Source organism: Grammomys surdaster, unplaced genomic scaffold (genome assembly GCF_004785775.1).
Source record: "Grammomys surdaster isolate TR1022 unplaced genomic scaffold, NIH_TR_1.0 126121, whole genome shotgun sequence".
Taxonomy (NCBI): Eukaryota; Metazoa; Chordata; class Mammalia; order Rodentia; family Muridae; genus Grammomys; species Grammomys surdaster.
In genome coordinates this window covers 5464386-5486651 of record NW_021620929.1, presented here as the reverse complement: position 1 = coordinate 5486651, position 22266 = coordinate 5464386, and the positions used below count along the sequence as shown (strand labels likewise).

At 44.2% G+C, this 22266-nt stretch overlaps 1 protein-coding gene across 5 annotated transcripts in view; it reads left to right on the top strand.

The window, feature by feature from the left end:
* Window positions 1–22266, top strand: part of Tenm2 (teneurin transmembrane protein 2) — a 939787-nt gene that overhangs the window by 872356 nt on the left and 45165 nt on the right. For all 5 annotated transcript variants that reach the window (XM_028756460.1, XM_028756459.1, XM_028756458.1 and 2 more), the window contains 7 exons: window positions 811–930; window positions 4418–4679; window positions 5460–5727; window positions 10004–10147; window positions 10651–10900; window positions 18873–18893; window positions 21910–22142. In XM_028756460.1, coding sequence (XP_028612293.1) covers window positions 811–930; window positions 4418–4679; window positions 5460–5727; window positions 10004–10147; window positions 10651–10900; window positions 18873–18893; window positions 21910–22142 — 1298 coding nt within the window. The remainder of the gene's footprint in view (window positions 1–810; window positions 931–4417; window positions 4680–5459; window positions 5728–10003; window positions 10148–10650; window positions 10901–18872; window positions 18894–21909; window positions 22143–22266) is intronic.

Below are 22266 nucleotides of genomic sequence, written 5' to 3'. Positions count from 1 at the left end.
GAGAGAGAGAGAGAGAGAGAGAGAGAGAGAGAGAGAGAGAGAGAGAGGTGTTACATAACACCAGAGATGGGGGAAGGGATAGGATTTCAGCCACTCCATCTCTCAAGATAGTAGGATTTTGATAGGAGGGAATTTTGTAATTATATGTAATCAGATTCCAAAATATTCCCCACACACACATACCCAGCCAAATTTGCAATATTCTCTGTTCCTAAGGTTCTTTTGGATTGTAAGAAATGTTACTTTTCAGGATAGTAAACCATGACATATATTAGGGTGGCTTTCAGCAAACCTCTGTGTGCTCCTCTGCACTCCCTGACGTCCCAGCCTCTAAGAGAAGAGTAAGATGGCCTTGCTCCAAAGCCAAATTAGGAAATGAGCAGCCAGATGGGGAAGCTCTCATCCAGGCATAATACGCTCTGTGCCAGGCCAAGGCTCACACGTGAGTGATGAGGAGCTGCCTGAAGCTCAAACCAAACAGAGCCAAATGACATCAAGCAATGGAGCAAGGCCAAGGCTAAAGGAACATGCCCAGGAGATCCCACTGCGCAGCCCAGGGACCAGGTATCACCATCCAGGGATTTCGTCCCAGAATATCTATGTTCTTATGCTTAGTCAAAACAAACCTTTTGCCCACACTCCTTGATGAGATGTGTAGCCAGCATTCAATATTGAAGGTCTCCCAGTCTAAGTACCAGGAAAGAAAAAAGCAGCCATATCAGGGAAGAGAATCACAGCAAGGCTCTTATCTCTGTCTCCTTTGTGTGCCTCATATACCCACATTTCTCTCTCTCTCTCTCTCTCTCTCAGCCTGGTGTCCCTGATCCGAGGCCAAGTAGTAACCACTGATGGGACTCCCTTGGTGGGTGTGAATGTGTCTTTTGTCAAGTACCCAAAATATGGCTACACCATCACTCGCCAGGATGGCACGTAAGTAGCTTTGTGTGACCTGTACCTACCCAGTACCAAGTGTGCACACAAAAAAGAAGGAAAATGTGGTTGGCTTGGAACCGAGTAGTTTCTTCTAGAATGCTAGAATGGCTACCTGCCCAAATAGATCTCTAAGAAAAACTCCTCCTAAAGTCATGTCATAGCTGTGAGTGTGACATTCTAACCGGAAAACAAACAGAAAGGACAGTGCCCCAAGGTGGCTGGCAGCCATCATTCTTTTTGCCCTGTCAGGTAACTGACAAACCTTGTGTACGGGGGTAGGATAGGATTCAAGAAACAGGAAGGGAAGGTAGCTTTTAGAAACTAACTCCTATTTTAAATCAAAGGCAGTGCAGGGTGACAGGAATCCACACGACACAGTGTCCTGCGGCGCTTCCCTTCTGCTTTTATCTGCAGCTTTAAGAGTTGTGTTATTTTCGCTACAGTTTTGAGGGGGTGGGCTGTAATCAGAGAAGTCTAATTAAGTACATTTAGCAGTCACCCTGCTGTGTGAAGAAGGCGACCTCCCCCTATTATCTTCTGATTGGGAACACGCACCCGATCAGTCCCCACCAAGATGAAAGCTCCATGGCTTCCTAAATCCACTGGGCATAGAGTCAAAAGTTACAGAAAAAGAAAAGACATCCATAGAAAGGGGAGAAACACCCACTCTGACTGAACACACACACACACACACACACACACACACACACACACCATGTTCTCTTCCAAAGAGAGAGAGAAACTGTAAATCTGATGTAAGCTCTTTCTGTAAAAATCAACTCTGGAAGATCATGGCTGTTTCATGGAGAAAGAACTGCTTCTTCTGTCCCTCTGATAAAGAATCTAGCCTTCTTTTCAAGGTTTTAAGGTAGCCATGCAGTTAAAAGACAATTACCAGCTCACGGAAGCCCAGCCTCATTCCCGTACACTATAGCTCTAAGAGCCCAATGACTCTCAACCCCTGGGTGATATTGTCTCATCTCCCTACTAAATACACTGTGAGCTAAATACTACCCAAGCTGAGAAACACAGAGGTCTGTAGCATGACCCTGGCAGTGGCCTGGCCCTCTGGGAACTGGGGCTAGCTGCTGCTGCCCTAAATTGCAAGGGAGTATTGTACGGTCCAGGAAATGGTGACAATTCAAAAGCCACTGACTACTGAATGTGTCCTGCTTTCATGCCATTGAAAAACTGTGATATAGTAAGTCAGACCATTATCAGTGTGAGGCTGTCTGCAATCATTAGTGTCACACACACGCTTTGTTGCCAAGTTCTTTAGAAGAACTAGGGTAACAAATATGCCCTAGGCATAGGGCCTTTGGCCCTTTCACCCTTACAGGCCAGTGTCTTACTATACAGCCCAGGCTGGCCTCAAGTTTATGATGATTCTCCTTCCTTAGTTTTAGAGGGTTAGAATTACTCATGTGCCACTATACCTGGCTTGAAACCAGAAACCCTTGGTTGGGGGGGGGGGGTGTTGAGTGGGGGAGGGAATATTTGTTTCCTTGCTTGTTTTGAATGTGGACTTTTGTGGTACTGAAGATCAAATGCCAGACTTCGCCATGCTAGGCAAGCATTCTACCACTGAACTATATCTCTAGGCCCTTGGATGATTTTTTTTATATTAATATTTTAGTTTTTGAACCAGGGTCTTGCCAAATAGCCCAGACTGGCCTTGAACTTACAACAATCCTTCTGCCTCTGCCTCCCTTGTGCTAGAATTACAGGAGTGAACCAGGAGTCTTAAAGAGCCAATCCATTAAAACATCCTGTTAGACAACATATGTTATCATTCCTGAGTCTCTTGGTCTCTGTCTCTCCCTTCCTCCTCCTCTCCCATCCCCCTTAAGTACTTCCAGACTAATTACATCTAAAATCACCCCCCACATCATCTTTCCATCCCTACATCCCAGCTCTTCTGCTTTCTCAGGCTGCGGAGCCATAACAGTGCCAAGATACATTTTTGTGACACCCCTAGAAGCTCTACAGCCTTAGAGATGTGGTATTGATCACTAACTTTCATGTTGATTCTTTAATGACGCCAGGAACAGATAGGAGCAATATTATTTTGAGCCAGTTGGTATTGGTATTATATTGATATTGGTATTGTATTGGTATTGTATTGGTATTGGTATTGATATTGGTATTGACATTGGTATTGGTATTGACATTGGTATTGGTATTGGTATTGACATTGGTATTGGTATTGACATTGGTATTGGTATTGGTATTGGTATTGACATTGGTATTGGTATTGGTATTGACATTGGTATTGGTATTGACATTGGTATTGGTATTGGTATTGGTATTGACATTGGTATTGACATTGATATTGGTATTGACATTGGTATTGGTACTGGTATTGACATTGGTATTTGTATTGGTATTGGTATTGACATTGGTGTTGTTTTAGACAGGATCTCACTGTGTAGCACAGGTTTGCCTATAACTAGGGATACTATTTACCCCAGTTTGCCAAGAACCAAGATTGCAGGTGTGCTTCAAATCTTTCGACTCCCTTGCGTATCAGATGCAAAACTTTCTCCAGCATCATGAATAGCCAACATACACGTATGTGTCATAGTAACATCTATGACACAAGCACTAGAGATTCTGGAGCGAGCAAGACAAAACACTTGCCTGAACACACATGGGGGTCCAGTGGAGCATAGCTTGAAGATGGGGTGTATCTCTCAGCAAAACTCTTCCCTTTCCATAAAATGAGGAAAGCTACTTCTACTTTTGAGCCTATCAAATCTTTTTGTACCTGTCAAATTCACCCGCCATTCACCCATCAAGTGGGAATGATGGTACTGACCAGAAGAGTGGAAAAGAGAAGACAAAGACTGAGCTGAGTATCTCCATCTAGCTCTTGAGGTGCAAACAGGGATGTGGGTGAAGAAGCCCTGCCTATATTTCTGAGGGCATAGTAGAGTTTCATAGGCAGCACGTTTTCATGGACCCTGCCTGTATCCTGTGACTGATATCCCACTGCTGCTGAACCTGCCTCTCAGCAAATGCTTTATTTCAGATCGGGTAGCATTTTCTTTAAAGTGCCAGATAGTGAATCATTTAGGCTCTGCTGTCTGCGTGACTCCTGTGGCCATGACTCAGCTCAGTCCTCGATCCTCGGTCCTTGTGGCATGAATACAGACATGAAGAGCACATAAGCAAATGGGTGCCAATCACGAATAATTATCAGTTGCCAAAAACAGGTGGTAAGCTGGATTTAGCCTACCCGACCTCCATCCCATACTCTGCTCATTCTCTGCTACACTCTCCTGGTTAGTATCATCATCTCACTTTATTGCGAATGGTGGGTGAATTTGATAGACTCAAAGAGAGCTGGTAACTTCCCTGGAGCCACATAACTAGTAGGTTGCAAGCTAGCTCATCCACCTGCCAAGCATTGTCCCTCCCAAAGCTCTGAGGTGTTGAAGGTGAATCTACCCTGTTGTTAATGACCCTCTTGGCCCCTCTCCAGGTTTGACCTGATTGCCAATGGGGGTTCTGCCTTGACTCTTCACTTTGAGCGAGCCCCCTTCATGAGCCAGGAGCGTACAGTGTGGCTGCCGTGGAACAGCTTTTATGCCATGGACACCCTGGTAATGAAGACAGAGGAGAACTCCATCCCCAGCTGTGACCTCAGTGGCTTTGTCCGGCCTGACCCAATCATCATCTCCTCTCCTCTGTCCACCTTCTTCAGCGCTTCCCCTGCAGCGAACCCCATTGTGCCTGAGACCCAGGTAGGGACAAGTCCCAGAGCATGGAAAATGTGCCTCACGCTTCCCAAACCAAACACGGCTGGCCAATTTTCTCCCATCATCTCTGCCTCTGCAAGTGTGCCAGAAACTAATATTAAAGGGGAGAGACAAAATGTAGAATTTATAGCCACTGTAGGTGACAATTTGAATCCCTCCCGGACATTTGGAATGTTTACAGATAGTCGCTCAAGACTTTGGCAGCCACGAGAGCTTTTAATAAAATAAAAACAACACACATATGTGCCACCCACCCACAAATTGCTTTTTATTCCTGTTAGTCATGGAGATACATGGTAAGAGGCACTCTAATGATCTACATCAGTGTTACGACAGAGGGCATATTACATTACTGCCTTCCTGTTGCTTTATACCGATTGTCAGTGAAAGTTGTGGGTTCATATAATTACAGCCTCTCGTGGCCTCCTTGCATGCAGCTAGCAATAAAGCCTGCTGTTCTTATTTACATCTTTTACCAACCGTGTGGGGGGATTTTTTTGTGTGTGTGCATGTGAGAAACGCAACAGTGACCAAGAATAATTATTAATCCAAAAATCATAACCTCAGTCCCTTCACTCCATGGCGTAGGATGAAGTTTGGGTTGGTTTTCTTTTCTTCTCTCTCAGCTGTAAGAAGCAGTTCATGCACCCACGTAAGATATGATGCTTCAGAGAGGGAGGCAGCTCACAGAAGCGCTGGCTTGCAAACAGCTCACCTGCCAGGGTGTGTTTAATATAGTAGATCAACCATGTGTTTCCCCTCCAGGTTCTTCATGAAGAAATCGAGCTCCCTGGTACCAATGTGAAGCTCCGTTATCTCAGCTCTAGAACTGCAGGGTACAAGTCACTGCTGAAGATTACCATGACCCAGTCCACAGTGCCCTTGAACCTCATCAGGGTGCACTTGATGGTTGCTGTAGAAGGGCATCTCTTTCAGAAGTCATTCCAGGCTTCTCCCAACCTGGCCTACACATTCATCTGGGACAAGACAGATGCTTATGGTCAAAGGGTTTATGGCCTATCGGATGCTGTTGGTATGTGTTGGTTTCAACCACTTTTCATTCATGGCTTTGGTTGTGTTTCTAATTAAGACACAACAATCCATAAAGACAGACAAGCTCTCTCTTCCAGGGGCCTTATGTTCCAGTAGAAGACCAAAATAAGGAAGACTGACTAGATCAGGAAACAAGAAGCCATGATAAGTGCTAGTCATAAGGAAAATAAAAATAAATGGTTCATACCGAGAGAAGGGGCAGCTGTGGATAAACAGTCAGAGGAAGCTACCTGATGATGGGGTGTTTAATTGAAAACTTGAAAATCCAACAGGAACCATGTGAGAATCAGAAAAAGGGTGCTCCAGAGCTGCTAGGGGAGGCAGTGGCTAAAATGAGGTGGTCAGCGTAGGTGAGTATCGAGAAGTAGTCAAGGGCTGGTTCATGATTCAGAGAGCATACTTGCAAATGGCAGTGAATACACCTAGAGAGTAAGACACTGGGTCTTGAGAAGATCTGAGACCTACACTGCTTGTTTCCAAGCATTGCCTTTGGGGCTGTTTACCTTCAGGAAAGGTGGACCTCAGAGAAAGGTCTTCAGTTACGAGAGTTTGGGCTGTGAGTTGGTATCTGCCTAGCTTTTTCCTACTTGTAGAGAGCTGACTGGTGATTTGGAACGAGCATTTTGTATTTTCTCCGTCTCCACACATGTGATTCTCAAGGACTGTGAGAAACATGACCAAAGTAAGAGGCCAGAGAACTTGGGAATGTTCACTGGAAGTGGCAGTGTTTGTCAGGCAGTCACTTTGTGCAGAGAGCCTTGTAACAAATCCTTCGATAACCACTCAATGGTTCAAGTAGACCTTGTTGCAAACTTCATGGTACTGCTGAGGTTGGGGGGTGTTGGGGGCAGGAATTAAATTTTCTAAAGCCAATACAACAAGCAGGTTACAAGTACTCAAGATATGGCCCAGTAGTCAGCCTCATCAATCAGTGATGTCAGTAACTTAACCAGAAAAGTTCCCGGAGTCCCTAGTGCATTTAATCTAAAAACATTGCCTAATAAAGAGAATTCTATCCAGTTTAGCCTATCTTGAATCAATAGCCAATACTACAAAGTAGAACATGATAATCCGCCCTTATACTCTCTAGCCCCGGCCATCAGACTATGCTGAATTCTGTTCCTTCATACTCAGATCTGTTCTCCTAGATCAGATATTTTACTAAAGTTCCAGAAATCCCATTATTTCATGTGAAATATATCAACATGTGTGTCTAAAAAGCTTTGAAACAATATCAACAATTTAATCATCACAAAAATCACAGTATTTTAGTATAACCAAACAGCTGATCACTGTCCATTATTTTCTTTGGTGGGCAGCTGTGTTAGCAAACAGCTGTGCTCTTAGCACTGAAGTGTCTGAGACAAGAGGATTACTAGTTTGGGGCTAGTCTGAGCAACACTGGGCAAGACTCTGCCTCAAAAGAAAGATAAAGAAGAAAGGAAGGAAGTGAGGAAAGGGGAAAAGAAGGAAGAAAGGAAGAAAAAATTTCAATTGCCTCCTTAATATTGTAAAATATTAATACCTCAAATGCTAGAAACAATATCCAAATAATGGTTTTTTTCCCTTAGATTTTGTAAAAGGATATTATTAACTGGGACCAGCAAGACAGGTCAGCAATAAGGGCACCTTGGGCTAAGCCCTGGAACCTACAGAGTGGAAGTAGAGTGCCAACTCCCACTAGTTGTCTTCTGCTCCCCACATGAACACAGTAGCACAAAGCATGCACACAAAGCACACACACAAAGCATGTACACACATACTCATACACACAAACTAATAAATTTTTAAATGCAAAAGTAATTTTAATTAATATCATTTTCTATGTCTCTCTTGAAATTAATCTGACTTTCCCTATGTCTCTCTGTTTTACCTCATAATTTAGTTGTTGAAGAAATTGGGTTGCTTGCCCATAGAATCTCTAGTCAAATCTGCTGACTGTTTGTGTGCTGGAGGCTGACTGTTTCACCCCCTGCAGATGGATAGTTGGGTCTTGAGTCTGTCTCTGGCCCAGGTTTGGTGTTTAGTTTAGGAAGTACAACCTGACAGGCATTGTGCTGTTCTACCAAGAGGGGCCTGGTGGAGGTGATGTCTCTTTAGACTTTGGCAGACATGGTTGCTCAGTCTTTATATATTTCAGGTCACCAAGGATTACAGAATGATATTTTCAGTCTGTCACTGAGTCTTCAACCATTAGCTGGAATACTTTCATATAGAGGTGGCTTCTCATTAACTACTTGGCTATTTGAGCTCCAGTTCACACAAGAAAGAAAGGACAAATACGTGATTCTTTCTTGTATTTACTGGCTTTTCAGTATAATGAGTTGGCTTATCCTCCAAGGGTAGCATATGAATGTTTTCTTAAATACCACTATGAACTCATAGACTGAAATAGATCTAGTATATTTCAACCCATTGAAGTCATTATGCTTGTTAATGGTCAGAAAGTCCTGTCGCTGGTCATTAAGAGTCTCTTTAAGCTGACTCCCACATCCTTTGACATGACCCTCATCGATGGTGATGCCTTCTTTATTTGCTATCAAGCATCTTTATGTGACCTGGTCATTTTTTTCTCCCATATCTTCTACAAGTCCTGATCCTTTTCAGTTAGAGACAGTGCATCAGGACCACAAGACGGATATCTGCAATCTCTGACTACTGGGATAGTCATGATTGGCAGTCAGAGAGGACAAGCCTTGACATGCTCAGGGATGCATGTGTCGCTTTGTTTGTTGTTGAGATAAAAATGTATCCTGCATTCATATCAACATTTGTGTATCTCAGGATTTTTCAAAAGCTTCAGAGAATCCCCAAAGGTGACACACATAGTTAAGAGTTTAATGTACTAGGAACAGCAATATAACAATGCCTCAGATTTCCAGAGCAGCCTTCCAATTAAAGATGTATGGCACCTCACCATTCCCTCTCATCTCTCTCAGCACAGCCCTCTGAGAAACAGAGCCCTCGCTTACCACATGAACACATGGGAAAGTACATGAGGCACAGGACTGGAACCAAGGGCTGATGGACCTTTCTTTCCTCCTTTCTCTCTTCCATTTGTCTGTGTGACAAATGCACGATTTTTACACACAAGGTTTTAGGGTCTGACACTCATTGACTCCCAGCATAACTAGCAAGCTACACTCTATGGGTTCCAGCCACTCTTGGTACATTCTAGAATCGGGAGTGCACACTCATCCCTACAACCCCTTTTGATACAAATCTCTGGACGCTCAGGTTCCTTGTATGGGATGGCATAGCATTTTGTATATGACCTTCATGCATCCTCCCATATTCTTTAAATCAACCCTGAATAATTTTTATAGATGGTCATGAACCACCATGTGGGTGCTGGGAAATTGAACTCAGGACCTCTGTAAGAGTTGCTAGTGATCTTAACTGCTAAGCCAACTTCTCCAGCCCATGACAACTTTTATAATATATATTGGTTTTGGGGGTTGGTTTTGATTTAAGTTTGAGTGTGGGATTTTTCAAGGCTGTGTTTCTCTATGTAGTCCTGGCTTCCCTAGAGCTTGATCTATAAATCAAGTTGGCCTCAGACCTCAGAGAGCCACCCTGCCTCTGCCTCCTGAGTGCTGGGATTAAAGGTACGCACCACTACTGCCCAACTTATAGTGTATATTGTTTAGGGGATGATACTACAAGGAAAAAATGCTTGTATATATTTAGTCCAGATGCAATATAGTTCCTTAAATATATCGTTTCAGTCTATATGGTGCTAGTTGAATTCCTAGATACAGAACCTGCAGACACTGAAGACCAGCAGTGCTAAGCATCTTTCCTTACACACTACTGCCCCCATAATCTCCTTATCAAGGAGCAACTAGGCTTCCAAAGGCCTTTCTCCTAATCAGAGACAACACGAGACAAACAGCATGAGACATAACAGATGCATTACAGACGGAGCAGGCTAGCAGAAACTGCCTCCCATCCATGTTTAAGGAAACTTGTGCAGTATTAGGTTAGGAAATGACTCTTCTCCTTCCATGTCTGTGGGTCATTTTGAAAGTCAGGGGTTCATCAGAAAAGCCTTCCCATGACTACTGCATAAAGTTTCAAAGTTAAATTCAACTCAAAAATCTGGATTTTATCAGATAGAATCCTGAGGACAAAGCTATCAGCCACCTCTTGAAGTGTTGGGAACAGGTGTTCCTGTTAAAGCGAGAGTCTCACTCTTGCTAAGGAGCTCCTGAGTAACCATTCACCTCTTTTTCACCCAAACCCTTTGCTCACAGTGTCCGTCGGGTTCGAATATGAGACCTGCCCTAGTCTCATTCTGTGGGAGAAAAGGACAGCCCTGCTTCAGGGATTTGAGCTGGACCCTTCCAACCTTGGTGGCTGGTCCCTGGACAAGCACCACACCCTCAATGTGAAAAGCGGTATGTTAGGGACTAGGGAAGGTGGGTGGTGTTCATCTGACATGCATAGAGGCCTGGGTTCCATCCCTGGCACAATAAAACATTCATGAATAAAGGGAATCACTAGTTTAGGCTCTCAAGCTCTGACATTTAAGTGGCTGGTGGCCCTTTCTTGGGCACTTTTTTATTTAACCAAATACTCACAAGATTCATAGATTTCCCCCATTTGTCCTTTTAGAAGTCAGTCTCAGTTTACCAGCCTTATTGTACTTCATTGGTTTGGGGGTTTGCTTTTGTTTTGTTTTTGGTCTTCTGTTATCTCCCCAGCTAGTAAACTATCCACATCAGACAGCTTTGGGATTGGATCTCCCATGGCTGTTCTCTCTACGTTACGATGAAATGAGAGAACACCCCAAAGGAATGTTTCCTTTTCTCCCTATCACTTCCCACCCAATCTAGTAGGTCAATCCAAGTGTCCTCCCCACAGAGTTGTGTAACCCCCTCCTCCCTGCCTCCCTCCCCAGGAATACTACACAAAGGCACAGGGGAGAACCAGTTCCTGACCCAGCAGCCTGCCATCATCACTAGCATCATGGGCAACGGTCGCCGCAGAAGCATCTCCTGTCCCAGCTGCAATGGCCTTGCTGAAGGCAACAAACTGTTGGCCCCCGTGGCCCTGGCTGTGGGGATCGATGGGAGCCTCTTTGTTGGTGACTTCAATTATATCCGACGCATCTTTCCCTCTCGAAATGTGACCAGTATCTTGGAGTTACGGTAAATGGATATACCAGAAAACTTATGTTCTTTTGATTCCTCCTTGCTCTTGGGTTTCTCTGGGTGAAAGATGACTGAATTTGGGGTTCTCAGAGCAGGAAATATTTTGATTATCTAAAATACCATCCACATTACTTGATGCAGTTTTCAGCAACTCAGCCTCAAACAAGGATAACAGATAGTCCCTAACCCAGAAACGAGCCAAGAGTCTTTTTTTTTTTTTAGCTCAGTTGCAGCCTCAAACACACATCAAAGTGTGAAGACCACTAACACTCCTTTCCTCATTCTGAAGGTCTTGTCAAGGACCTCTGGGTGCTGTCCCTTAGTAAATCCACTGGGTCTTTTTGTACTTACTAGTATGCAATGTAGCACAACAGCACCTGGCCTAACTAGATCATTTCTTATAATCCTGGAAGATTCTTCCTGGCCAGTGCTTGCTACTAAGTCTGAAGACTAAGATTCCTCTCTGTGTTGGGCAAACAGAGACCCCTAAATGCTCTAGAAAATGCCTTTCCAGGGTGGATTGATTCCAGATCCTCAACCAGAGGAGGATGTGTACAGAGGGGGAGAAAGATGCAAATGAGTGAACGAGGGAGAGGGGATAATTCAACAAATATCTGGTGAATGGACACTATGTCCCCATGCTGGGTTGGTGATCCAATAGGGAGCTTCCAGTTGAATCATATGGAAAAGAGGAAAAAATAATTTCAAATAGACATGAATGCTTTGAGGAAGATCTAACAGAGCAAGACATAGGGACCAAGGTGAACAGGGGCAATAAAAGGGCTTTAAAAAAAAAACACGCAAAATAGTCAGAGAAACCTCTCCTACTGGTGGCATTTGAGCTGAGCCGTGAATGATGGCCTTAGCCATAGGGTATCTAAGGGAAAGCATTCCAGGCACAGAAACATTATGCAAAAGATCTCTATCCAGCCAGTAACCTGGCTAATTGAAGGACCCCATAGCCTGGGGGGCCTGGTGAGCTCAGAAGAGCAGCAGGAACCCAGATTGGTAAGGAAGAGGGTAAGGCTTAGGATCAACAAGTGTCTGCTTGCATGTAGTCAAGCAAAAATTCCATGTCTTTTGCAATGGGCAGCCACTAGAGATCGAAGTAGAGGGTAGATGTATCTAATGTATGATATGACTGCCATTTTTAAGAGATGGCTCTGGTGAGTTTGTGGAAAATGGACTGTAAGAATGCAGAGATGAAGGCAAGAAAATTCATAGGGACACTGTGTCAGTGGTCCACGATTTGGGTCATGGTGATTGGACAGTTCTGAAGGGATATGGAAATGTTCCAGTGGAGATGTACCATCCAGTTAAACCTGATGGGTGATGTGTAAAGAATGAAGAAAGGGAGATTTGGGGGAAGAGAAAGGAGGAAGAGAAAGAAGGGAGGAAAGAGAGAGCCCTAGGATTGGGCCTGAGCCTCCCTGTGACTTGTCGCCACAGGCCATGCTTGCATTGAATGTCTGTGTCCATTAGACGTTCATCAATGTGAGCAAAAGACCTGACAGAACAAGATAACAGGAAAGACTTTGTCTCAAGGTCTCAGAGACCTCAGTCTAGCTTAGCAGGAAGGGTGTGACCGAGCAGATCACACCATGGCAGACAAGAAGCCAAGCAGAACCATAGGAGGGGTCAAGACAAGATAGCATTCAAGCTAGATTTCTCCAACTGGGGGCCCGCCTTCCATGGTGCCACCACCACCCTGTGCCCTGCAGTCTATTCTGTTTTTGTTTTTTGTTTTTTGTTTTTTGTTTTAATCCATCAGTAGATTAAGCAGTTCATTAGGTCAGAGTCCTCATGACACAATCATCTCTGGAAACACCTTCATGACACACTGAGAGGAGAGCTTCACTAATCTCTCAGGCACTTCTCAGTCCAATCAAGTCAGCAATCAATGTCCTCACAGCCCCTGCTGAGAAAGACATTAGTGACCTGGCCACCAGCAGCTATCACTAAGTATTCTCAGGAGTCGAAACTCTGCCAGGTACTGTAAGGGTACATACATACATGCATACATACATGTACATACATACATACATGTATATACATATATACATGTATGCATATGTACATGTATGCATGTATATATGTATATGTACATACATACATATACGTATGTATGTATGTATGTATGTATGTATGTATGTATGGGATGGTGTGTGGAGATACAGCAGTTGTACCCAAAGATAACAGCTACTGAATGTTAGTGTTAGGCACACACGTACCTTTGCAAGGACAGGAGAAATGAAATGTTGACTCAAGAAATATCCTGCTGGGGGTAAAGGTGAGCACCTGGAGAAGAAAATGCACTTCAAGCTGAGCTGAAGAGCTAAAGGAACCATTAGGGAAACAGCACTGTGAAGGATGAAAGCAGGAGGACTTGGTAGAGAAGGAGAGAGAGAGAGAGAGAGAGAGAGAGAGAGAGAGAGAGAGAGAGAGAGAGAGAGAGAGACAGACAGTGAAGGGACTCCAAACTATTACTCTATTACTCAACAGCTCTTGCTCCAGAACTTCCTGGGTGGGGAAGTCTCCTTCCTGGGCCTGGTTTGTAGCTGTTGTTGCTGCTGCTGTTATTTTAGTCCAGGAAAGCCATCCCCTTAGGCGTGCTAGAGGCAGTGGAGAGCTGTGGAGAGACGTGGTGGTTGCATTGCACTTTCCAGGACTAGGTTATTCAAAGGGCCACTTGTTACCCCCTCCCCCAGCCCCATGTATGTACCTCCCCCTCTGTCAGGGCTCTTTCTGTTCAAAGCAAATCAGTCTTGACCTGTGCATTCCCACTTCCAAATCTTAATCCATGTGGTCTGTACAACTCAACATCTCCATTCAACCTAGGTAACCTCTTCCTGCCTACCTATTGGTTCTGTTCTGAAACTCCCCTCTTCCTAGAAGAAACTTCTCTTCCTCCCCGAGTATAGCGTTCTGGTTTTCCATTGGAGTGAACACTACTTGCTACCTTGTCTGGTTATTTCTGTGTGGCTCTTTGGGCTTGGGTGTGTATGCTTCTGTACAGCAGACTCCTTGGTCATCTTTGCCCTCTCATGCCTAGAGCAGTGTCCAGCCAGTCCTGGGTGTTCAACACGGATGCTTGAATTCAAGAACCAGTCATTCTTCTATCCTCCTTGTTGGATTTGGCCTTTGATTCCATATCTCTCATATTATAGAGACCTCAATAACAATGATAAAAGTTTATGGCCCCATCAAAGGAAAACATAGCAAGCCTATGTGGTAACGTCGAGGGCAGCTTGAGGGCTATCCTTCCCACTTTCTCCAGACAGCTGTGTGATTTTTTTTCTTTATTCCCCCATTTTCTTTAACTGTCTTCAGAATTTGCTCTTCCTTTCATCAGCCAGGAGCCCAGAGCCTATTAGGAGTTAAGCTTTTACAAGAACACTGACTTGATTCTTCTTTTCTTCCCACTACATGCCTGAAAACAAAGGGCTGTCAATCCCCTCTCTTCAAAACAGTCACCCGCAGGGGGTGGGGGGGGGGGGAGTGGGGAGATGGAGAGAGACACCTGTCTTGCCTGTGCATCTTTTCTCCGTTGTGGCTTGGAAGCTTAGCAACTCCATTTTGGAGTCAGCACCCAGCCCTACTTTACTACTCACCCCGAATCAAGACGTTATTGAAGTGATTCCGTGATCCTCTCTGGGCCTTCCTCCACTTCTGCCTATACAGCCCTGCACTCCAGTAACTTCTAATGCTGGAAGAGTACAATGGTTATCACCTGTGTGCTTTGACTTAACGCATTTTCAACACCCACCTTCCTGGAAAGCCTAATATCCGACCTTTAGAAGATGCTTTTCCCTCCTGAAATTAACGTCCTCTCTCTCCACCTGGTCCATAGAAAACCTAAACAGAGTAAAGCCCTCAGCCACTGACATCTTAGAGTGAAATTCTTTCAAAGATAAATCCTTCGCTCTAACTAGATGCCATGTCATGGCAAGCAAGACGGTGGAGGGGGTTCAGGGGGGCAGGTGCAGTATCTCTCTAACATCTCTTGATGTGGTTCCTTTTAAAAGACATAAGACTACCTCCTCTAATGTTTGACATTCTTTTCCACTTTCCAAACAAAGGTGATGATGCTTCCTGGGTGGGGATCACCCTCCATCCCATGCTTTTGGATGGGCCCTGTGAAGAATCTCGTACTAGGGAAGATCTCCAGGACGAGGAATTGTCCAGCTAACATGTGTCAGTGCTGGAGAAGGCAGAAATTTGGACAAAAGTGGGAACCTGGGGGTTGGGGAGCAAAAGCAATAGACACTGGAAGTCAGAATCCCCAAAGACAAGCTTGACCCAAGAGTTCAGCAAGGACCCATCCCACTGAGTGAGCACCAGGGTGGACATTGTGGCTGCAGCTAGAGAAGGCAGCGGCCTTCCTCCTGTCAGCCGTGAAGATGAGAGGGTCAGGAAAGGCACAACGCCCCCAAGTGAGCAGTGAGCACCCTGTCTCCAAACAGTTCTGGCTAACCTCCCGGCTCTGTCTCCAAAGCCCTTTGATCAAGGACAGATGGAGGCTCATGGGGCTGAAAGCTAACACAGTTTTAGGAGTTTCCTCTCAAAAAGAAGATAAACAAATTATGAATTGAAAATGAAAAATGATTATGGGTAGGGTGTGCAAGTGGATAAAAAGTGCTTGCTGCACAAAGCCAACGACCTGAGTTTCATTCCTCAGAACCCGAAGTGGAAGGATAGAATCAACTCCAAAAGTTGTCTGTTCACCTCTACACAAACATTCTGTGGCATGTGCATGCCTGCACTCATACACATTATACACACAAGACACGCATACACACACACACACACACACAATAATAATAATGATAATAACTAAATAATAAGAAATTTTATTAAGAGAAAAAGAATCTCCCACGGTACTGTGCTGACTTCCCTAGATCTCATCTGGACTTGGAAGCTAAGGAAGTTCAGGTTTAGTTAGTACTTGGATGAGAGGGAATGAAAAGTAAAATAATATTCTATAAGATGAGGGAAAAAACAGCATGTTTTTAAGAGCCATAGAGAGCACAAGCATCACAACACACAGATGACTGGATATTTGTATATTCTGATTCCTATTCCTCCTCTGTGATACTTGATTTTTTTCCACACCTCTTTGATTATCTTTGGGTACTTTTGTTGTTGTTTTTCATTTGTTTTGTCTTGGGATTTTTGTTGTTGTTTGGGAGTTTTTTTGAAGCAGCATCTCCTAGCCCAGGCTGGCCTTGAATTTGCTGCTGTTTAGCCAAGGATGGCCATGAATCCTTTCCTGATCCTTTGGTCTCCCTAGTGCCACCACACCCAGCTCTTCGATTAATGTTTAAGTGACGGTTATTTTCTGATTTTGTTATCGATAGAAAGAACAGACAGAATAACTCTCTCCTCCCATATAACTGATCAAAATTGGTTTCGGGTTATTGATAAAGTAAAAAAACCTGCTTTCATGTGCATGACTGGCTGTTGATAACATGTAAGTTGTAAGAAGTATACAATTTGGAGAGTTTCTATCAAGTTTCCTTTGTAATATTACTGGGCCTTTCACATTTTCTTGTAATGCTCTTTGAACTGGTGCTCATTAATCATTTTGTCACCAATGTACATAAAACCATGAAGGATGGATTCTGCAGTGGCTCTCACATGCCCTACAAAGATGCTACATGAATCAACACAGTAGGGCAGAAGCATTCCCAAAAGCCGTTCTTATGACAGAATGGCTTGCAATAATTTTGCTAGATGCTGAAAGTACAACAAACCACCTCAACACATCCCTCTAAAAGTCAACTAAATGTATCCCGAATTAAGTCCCTGTGCTTAGAGCAGCAACAGTAAAACTATGTCCGGCCCATCTGCACTCTACTTGAAGGGGAAAAGAGAGGACACCATGTGTACAGGAATGGAAGGGCTCGCAGTGATCCCAGCTGTCTATAGCTTCAGTCTTCTGATCAGAACATAGGGGAATGCAGCTAGTCCATGGCAAAGGGAGGTAACCTCATTCCATGCTCCCTGCACTCAAAGATTTATTTTTCCAGCCCTTACTCTTTCTGAAGTATCAGCAATGCAGAGATGTGTAAGTCTTATCCTGTTCTGAAAGGAGTAGAAAAGACAAGCGTGTACACACACACACACACACACACACATCACAAGACAAGGTGACGACAGCTCTGGCTGATGGGCTGAGGAGGTTAGGAAGGACCCTGGAGCTTTTGCAGAGGACTCTGAGACTTTGCAGTGTGAAATGCTAATCCATCTCAGCTTCTTAAATTTGAGACAGCACTTTTCCCTCAAAGGGTGTGCCTGAAGGGTTTGGTTGTTGAAGATGCTCACACAAAGCCTGTCCCTCAGAAGTAGGGCATCTAGACTCATTTGCACGGACTGACCAAAATTATTTTGGCTTGTCGCTTGCCCTGGACTAGATGAGCAGTGACTTTGTCCTTTATCCAAAGTTCATATCCATATGATCTTTCAAACTCCACACATTCCTATGCTTGATTCCTCCTCCCCTCCTGCCCTCTTCCCCCAACACTGATATTATAGTAATCAATGTAAAACAGATGGTCTTAGAGAAGTAGGTCAGGACTGTAGACCCAAATCCCATCCAGCCTTCTCACAAAATCTTGAGTTTAAAAAAAATGAAATTGATATTGCAATAATTAAGAGGCAAATGTGTCTACCACTGGTGGCAGATAGCATTTCACTTTCATTAAGCAATATAAAATAGACGCGAGAATTCCCGGCTGCCACCCTGACACACCAGGCTTTACAGACTGAATCTTAAATTGCACACTGTCAGTCAGAGCTCAGGAGTTATCAGCATCATTTAATTAACTTTTTTTTCGCAAAAAAAAACTAACATGTTAGAATAAAATATAAAAGTGTAATCTCTATGCAAACCTCCCACTAATGATGCCCCCCGGCAGAGGCCTGAGCTGCTCTTCAGGAATCAGGGCATCTAACACTCTTTGTCCTGTTCCCAAGCCTTGTCTCTCAGCTGGAAAGAAAGAGAATTCTACCTGGCCCTAGAAACCTTAGGAACTGGGAGTGGATTTCCTTACTTTAGACACTTTTCTTCCCTAATGCTACATTTCAGCCACTTTCCTCCTGAAATGGAAATGTCTTTTTGTTCTTTAAGGAACAAAAAAAGGCAAGAAACCTCCCCCCACCCCACCCCCAATTCTCGTATAAGTGGTGTGCTAACTGGAGTCTCTGGCTCCAAACACAAGAAGATAGTATTGCCTATGAATATTATGAATGGGCACAGTCATGACTGCTACAGGGAGAAAGAATGAATCTGAGTTGCAGGGGTGTGCAGCTCATCCGAGTGAGATGGGGAGGAAGGAGGCATGAGCAAGAGAGGAAAGTGATTTCATGAGTCAGAAGAGGGCAAAGACTTTGCCATGCTACAGTTGGTATGAGCTGGGATTCTCTGTTTGGGATGGTCCTGACTCTACCTTTGGTGCATCTATGGTAATCAGCAGCACATTTACACCTATACTTCTTCCACACCCAGGATTTCTACACCCAGACATTATAAATCAATCATAGAGTTCTTGACAGCTGACCTTGAATTTGGCTTCCGAATCCTTCTACCACCGTACTCACAGAAGCCATTCCTAGTCAACAGGTGTCCTCCCCTGAGAGGCAACCCACCTGCCATCACTTCATCAGCCAGAAGTCCTGTCTCACCTGTTGCCACCTGTGTCCCATGACAGCCACCTGGCCTGTCAGAGACTCCAAGTGTTCTTTTGTGCATATTCCCCAGTGGCCAGGAGGAGTCTAAACCTAGGGGATTCTTCCCAAGTAATTGAGCCAGGAACTGTCAGTTAGAAAGGAAAAAAAAATGAAAAGGATTGCTTGGATGGGGGGTTTCTTTATACAAGAAACAAAGAAAAGAAAAATGTTATGTTTGCGTTATCATCAATTCCTCAGCTAACTGTTTGTTCTTTTTTCCTTCTGTTTTCTTTCTATAAAGAAATAAAGAGTTTAAACATAGGTAAGATGAAGAACTCTTTCCCATATAATTTGCTATGGTTCGTTTGTTCCTTGTGTTTGCTTTCTTGTTTTTTGTGCTTCTTGTGTAATGTCGTATATTTTTATGTACCAAATACAGTAACTTTTTTATGTGCTAATTGTGTGTTGTGGGTATGATAAGCTTTTGCAATTATGAAATGCAGTCAAAAAGCAACCAAATAAGCTGACAGTAATTAGAATTTCTGGGAGATGAGAGAGCATGATAATGAACCCTCGGTGAACCTCTGTCCCGGCTGCTCAGTGTGGTCCATAATTGGGCTAAACAGTTGAGGCAAACTTCGGGCTTTTGTAAATGCTGGACTGGGTTCACAAAAGCTTTAATGAACTGGAAACGGGTCAAAAACTCATTTTCAACTCATTAATGATTTTCCCCTAGATATGTGGTCATTTAAACAGCACACATACAAACACACACACACACACACATGAACACACACACATGCATGCACGCACACACAACACAAGTTAATTGCCAATCTACTGGTCAGAATGAATCCAACAGTTAGGTACATTGAGAATTATTATAAAGTTAAATCACCCTTGAGTAATATGAAAGATATAGACCCAGTACTTTTTGGCTAAAGGCCCTCTGTCGAGGTGCTGATTCAAGGCTATTTGAAATCATATTGGTAGAATTCACATGTCGAATGCGCAACACGCATGTATGCACATGCACATGAGCCCTGCAGTGAAGTAGACACGGCCTGAGTATTCTGATAGAAAAGATTCTCATCCTTCTTGGAGGCGAGGAGAAGGGCAACTTAAGGAAGGCTGTCTCCACCCCATGAAAAACACCAGCCATAAAACCCTTTGTGACCATGGATCAGAATTGAACAAAAACAAACCAAAACAAAAGCATCAGATTACCTGGTATCATTATGCTCAAAGGGGTGGCCATTTGTAGGAAAGGAAAAAAAATCTCTGCCTTTGAAATCTTGAACCCCACCCCCACCCCCACCGAACTGGCTGGTGATAGATACTCCAATGCAGCCAATTTTTCCCAAAAAACAGAAATGTCCCCCCAAAGACTCCCTCTCTCTGGAAACTCACAAGCCAGCCATGTTTGCTCCTCCCAAAGACTCCCTCTCCCTGGAAACCCACAGGCTAGCCATGTTTGCTCCTCCCAAAGACTCCCTCTCCCTGGAAACTCACAGGCCAGCCATGTTTGCTCCTCACCACAGCTCCCAATATGGAGCATGGCTTTCCATTGTTCCAAAACTGTTCTCTGAGAATCATGGTTAGAAAAACTACCTGAAGAATGGTCTCCCAAAGCAACCACTAACCCCACCTGTCAGCTCCTTTGCCAGAGATTTGGAAAAGCCTCCTCAGATCGGGTTCCCTAGAAAGTCCAGAATTAATTATCTTGTTCACACATAGACACAGATGTGCAGTGCTTTGATCTTCCTGAGGATCATGCCAGCTACTGTTCATTTAGTAAGAGGGTGCAGCATCTAATTAAAAAATGGCATGGATTTTTTCCCTTTCTGCCCTAATTTGTTTTGCATATATAGATATTCTCTAATGACTTGGCCAAAAAAGTGGGGGTGGGGGTGCACAGAAAACAAAGGGAGAGGGAAGGGAAAGAAAAAAAACCCAGAGAAGCCCACTCTTTCAAAAGACCTTGACTTCCAGTTCAATTACCAGTCCTAATAGCAGGAATTAAAGATGGCCTCAACGCACAAATAGTTCCCAAAATAGCTTCTTAACTCTTTTTTTCTTAAATCAGGCAAGAACCCAAATGATAGTGTTTTAATTAGTAATTTACCAGCTAATGTCCACAGGACAAACGCACCTGACACAGACTGCCATCACGCAAGCTCTCCCTTCACCTCTTCAACCCCTACCCCTCCCCCAATCATTCCAGAATATAATTGAAAAATACCTGGAAAAAAGGGTCTTCACTTGTTCTAGATACATGGACCCACCCACTGGGTCAGAGAGCAGCACTCACCAGTACCCCCAAGAGATGGGGGGGGTAACATGAATAATCAGCATTGGAGTGTTCTGAGCACTCTTTCTGGTCCCAGCCACCATGAGAAGACACTACAAAAGGGAGAGCTATCAGCTTTTGAGCCAGAAGGACCATTAGCAAAGATCAGATTTGATGGTGTCATTTCCCAAGTAAGAAGGCTGCTACCCGATGTTGCCAAAGCACTCACCCGAGGTCCCAGCTGGGTTCAAGTCAGACATTTTCCATGTCTTAATCCTGAGCCAGTTCTCTGAGTCTTTCTCCATTCTGACTAGACTCACAGAAGACACTGAGAGGCGTGGCAGAGAAAACACACACTACTTCACACACATAAAGGATTCATATCCAGGGAGGTTCAGGACTCACACCTGCGATCTTGGTGTTACTTCAGCACTTGAAAACTACATCTCCTGCGCTAGTAATTCAGATGCTGGATGCTGGCTTGGCCAGAATCAACTGCATATGCTGGACATGCTGGCAAGACAACTACATGTTGCACTAAATGCTAGTTGCGTTTGCATAAACCCTAGGAAACAATCAGCTCTAAGGCCAAGGGTCGGGGATCACTCTGGGGAGCTAGTCACCGAAGCCTTAGAAAACTCCAGGTTGCTCCAGTGTTCGTGACCGTGGAGGTCTTGTGGAGGCATAGATGAACATAGTCATGGGGTTGGGTTCCTAAATCCCATGAGACAGTACACTAAGCCCAAGGGAAATACACAAAGCTGGCATTGAGTGACTATCCTTGCTCTAAAACAGCCAGGACTGGAAGGGGTCTTTTGCCAGTTAAATGAAGCAACCTTCTGTTCCTTTGATGGGAATCCTTGAATCCCAAAATAGTATGAGAAGCTTAAGTCTAATCATGAGTATCTGGAAGCCAGGATGTGTTGAGATCTATCTAAGGGCATCACTAAGTCACTAAAATGAAAAAAACACTAAAAAGGTAAGAGTCACCTCCGACCCAGGAGGCCAGCTGCATAGTCCCTTCTTTCCTCTTTGTGCTTCCCTAAAGCAACAGCCCAGGACACAAGTACTACTTGGCTGTAGACCCCGTGACCGGCTCGCTCTACGTCTCTGACACCAACAGTCGCCGAATCTACCGAGTCAAGTCTCTGAGCGGTGCCAAAGACCTGGCTGGGAACTCAGAAGTCGTGGCAGGGACTGGCGAACAGTGTCTACCCTTTGATGAGGCCCGCTGCGGGGATGGAGGGAAAGCTGTGGACGCCACCCTGATGAGCCCTAGAGGTAAAGATCACAGAGAGAGACCTCTCTACCCCGCACGGAAAACCTGCTACAAGCTGAGCAAATCCATGTAACCTAAAGACCGTTTTGTGGGTTTTTTTTCCCCTAAGATCATTTATTGTTGAGG